At 43.4% G+C, this 3637-nt stretch overlaps 1 protein-coding gene across 1 annotated transcript; it reads right to left on the bottom strand.

The window, feature by feature from the left end:
- Positions 1-261: 261 nt before the first annotated feature.
- On the bottom strand, positions 262-3221 carry LOC124648820 (endo-1,3;1,4-beta-D-glucanase-like). Its single transcript, XM_047188518.1, has 7 exons — positions 3071-3221; positions 2953-2974; positions 2310-2427; positions 1332-1422; positions 1154-1243; positions 959-1062; positions 262-429 (listed from the first exon to the last, which is right to left on the bottom strand). The coding sequence occupies exons 1-7, from the start codon at positions 3219-3221 to the stop codon at positions 262-264; spliced, it is 744 nt and encodes a 247-aa protein (XP_047044474.1).
- Between the last annotated feature and the right edge of the window lie 416 nt (positions 3222-3637).

Genomic DNA, 3637 nt, shown 5'->3' with positions numbered 1-3637 from the left:
TCGTTCCGATATGTATCTCGCCTAGTTTTCTTCATGTAACTTTTTTCACTTGAGACAACAAACGGCTGTGTGCATTCTGGTTATGCAGAGGCTGGATGTAATTGCTTCTTTAAGTAATAAAGCATCCTTTATCGAAGAAAAAAATACCAATACCAGCACATCTGGGCCAGACAAAGATGCAGGCCCTACAGCTATTAACACACCATGAACCCAGGATGCTTGCATAATGACTAATGAAGACTGAGGAGTGCCAATGGCTTATTAAGGAAGGAGGGCTGCCACTTCAGTTTCACTTAGGTTTTTGTTAAACCAATCAGTCATGTCCGCCAGGGCTTCCTCAGCGCTCTTCACAGCTGCCGCGTCGTTGTTGTCGTATCTGACAGTCCATCCATGAGAAACCCCAGGGAAAATCTTGACAAAGTAACCAATCTGCAGACCCAAAATGTAATTAGGATGAAATAGTTTGAGCTCTATTCTAGACGGTCTTTTACCGATAATGTGTCTCCATTTATCGAGAGTCTACTGCACTTTCTGACTTTTTTCCCAATATGTTACATCTTTTCCATTTACATCATTATAATGTTGACACTTTCTGGTAAATTATTTTAATATAATAATACCTTCCAAGTTCCTTCTTAGAGAAAACAAGATGTTTAGATGGGTAACAATACTTGCTTACATATCTGAAATGTTAAGTTCAGGGGAGCTTCCAGGGGTAAAGGTTGGATGCTCTTAATTACAAATGATCACTAATGTCCAAAGGATGATTACATAATTTGTGAATAAAGTAGAAACACGTGATGCGAGAACAATCAAACGGTACTCTTATGAGATATATTGTTTGACACTGGGCTTTCAAATTTGACAACTTAGTTTAACCTTAGTAATATCACATATTCTATACCTTGAGTACATCATTGTCGAGCTGAAGATGGGATTGATTGAAAGGAGAACATACCCCTGTGTTAGATGACGATAGAACCTGTTCGAACTGCTTGACCTGTTCTGGTGGCGCCGTTACGTCAGTTTCAGCTCCAAGTATAGCGATGGGGCATTTCACCTCTGAAGTATATATTATGCGTAGTGTAAGAATTTGAAGCCTTGCAAATGGAATGTTAAGTGTGTCGCCAGAATTCCCAAGGAAGAGATTTACCTTTGATATCATCATCAGTAATAAAAGAGGGGTGCAACATAACAGCTGCTTGGATCTCATTAGCTTTCGCTAACTCTGCAACTACCTTTGCTGATATGTGGAGAGAAGAAGCACAATGCTTAGCAGGCTAAACCTTGGAATTCAGGTTGAGGTGTGAAAAACACACAACAGTGCTTACCACCCCAGCAATAACCTGCAGCACCAACAACGGACACTCCTTGTTCCTTTAGAACATCAATAACTGGTTTTGCCTCTTCAAATCCTTTGTCCTGTATAAAGGAACAATTTATTAGTTCACTATCATCAGATAGACTAAAGAACTATCCATGTCACAATGTTTCAGCACGAAGTAACAACAGAAATATCACTCAGCACTTTAGCGGAAAAAATGGTTGGGCCAAAGGGGGGCGGGACTCTATCCCGATTTCTTAGGAGGCGAGGAGACCCGAACCTTGATCAACTAAGTGGGGTATCTACACTCTATCCTTCTGCCCAACAGAGCTTTATTACTCTGGTGGAAGATAGGAAGAACAAACAAATTAAGTGGCAATATCCTACATGTTAAATTTCAAAAAAAAAAATTATCCTACATGTTCTTACAAAGTTGTGTCCTGCTACTATCAACATGTTGTTAGGTTTGTATCTACTTGGTTTATGACCACTTTCTCACCCCTGGTTACTCTAGATAACACACAATCTGAATGAAAATACTAGGGCGAGCATTGTCATTCTAGAGACATTGTGAAGATATAAAAACATAGTCCTTAAACCTAGAGAACCAACCTGAAGTTGGGTGGTTAGGAGGATGGTTGTATCCCCAGCCCACCAGAGTTCAAACCCCAGGTTTGACATCTGTGTGTCTCATAAAAGGCGGAATATTCATTCAGTGGGAGGCGACGTTCCCGTCGACAGGCGAGGCGCCTGTGGTGACTTCGTCAATTTCAAGATCCAATCCGCCGGCTCAGTCTTCCGGAGGTGCTCATAGGGGTAGGGTGTGCGTGTGTGCGTTCATAGGGGTGAGTGTATGCGCGTGTATGTGAGCGTCTGCGTTTGTACTGTGTTTCTCAAAAAAAAAAAAAAAAAGTCCTTAAACCTAAGCTGTGTCTTGAGCAATAACAAAAGGAACAAGGTTAGAAGGAATCAGAAGATGACAAACCGTAGTATGCTCTTTTATCCACACGTGTACATCATCTCCAGGTACGTATGCATTCCCATGGAAGAAATCTGGCACCACAACAAAGTATCCAGACGAGGCAACTTTATCGGCTATATTCCTTCATGAGATAGGTAATTATGTCAGAAAGATAAGTAATTATGTCAGAACTCATTCATAGCTGCTATTTAGTTGTTGTGATCAACTAAGTACTTGAAACTTCAAGCCCCTGAGGTGTTCTCTGTCTAAATAAACATTTCAAAGAGCGTACATAGGCCAACATAAGGATATTCCACTAAGTCGATCCCCAAAATTGTGTGAACAACATTGCTGTTACTGACGAAAGAGACTGACCTATCTGGTTGCCAATCAAAAAGATATCTATGAAGTAGACAGATAGATCGGTATGGATGGCTCTAGCTGGAATCTAAGTGATGTCTCTGTGTTCCACGTCAAGCAGAGTGGACCAACGGTGATGATCATGTGTCTGGTTGGTTTTTTATTGTGCAATTTGTGCAACTTTTAAGTGATCAAATTATTGTGAGTGTATTTTGGTCTAAATTTGTTAGGCCATAGCAACACATGGACAATTTTACATTGCAATGCACGGGCGTAAAAGGAATCTTAATAGCACAAAAATGTATACCTCAGATTCGGCGCTTCAAACCCTGGAAAAAAGGGAAGTGCCGTTAACCGTTATTATGCCCAGCAAAGGAAGGAAATTGGATATGAACAGAAAAGGAGCTCTGAGCGAGGGGTGGAACCGTAGATATCGGAGATAAGGACAACGGCGAGCTTGGACTCTTCGGCGCCGGCGAGGTACGACCTGAGCCCTCCGAAGCTTTCGACGACCTTGCCCTCCCCGACGTCGTGGTTGGGCGTCGGCGGGTTCGCGCAGCACTGCGGGCTAGCCATCCTGACAAAGGCTGCGCTAGTGGGTGGAGGGCTAGTGGTGCACTGGTGCTTGGCACTTTGGAACTTGGAAGGGAAGCTGGATTGGAAAACAGCCAACGGAGGCGACGGCCACGAAGCAATGCGAGTAAAATGGTAGCGGGGAGAGGAGGAAGGACGAGGAGGCGTCGGTGACAGCAAAGCGACTGCTCCTGCTCTCTGTATAGGAGATGTGAGACCTGAGCTGTGAATTGGGACGGAGTGTGAGGAGGCTGGCATATATATATTGCGAGAGAGCAACAGTTGTAACGTTCAAGTCTCCCCCGAGCCGAGATGCCGGTGATCAGTACCATCGCTGGAAAGGACAGTGGACGAGGCGAGTTGAATGATGGCGAGTTGTTTCGAATCTGTTCGCTTCGGAGTTCTGCCGAGACTTTTGG

The sequence above is a fragment of the Lolium rigidum genome, chromosome 4 (genome assembly GCF_022539505.1).
Source record: "Lolium rigidum isolate FL_2022 chromosome 4, APGP_CSIRO_Lrig_0.1, whole genome shotgun sequence".
Lineage (NCBI taxonomy): Eukaryota > Viridiplantae > Streptophyta > Magnoliopsida > Poales > Poaceae > Lolium > Lolium rigidum.
The sequence above is the reverse complement of the archived record's forward strand: the minus strand, read 5'-3'. Positions and strand labels throughout refer to the sequence as shown.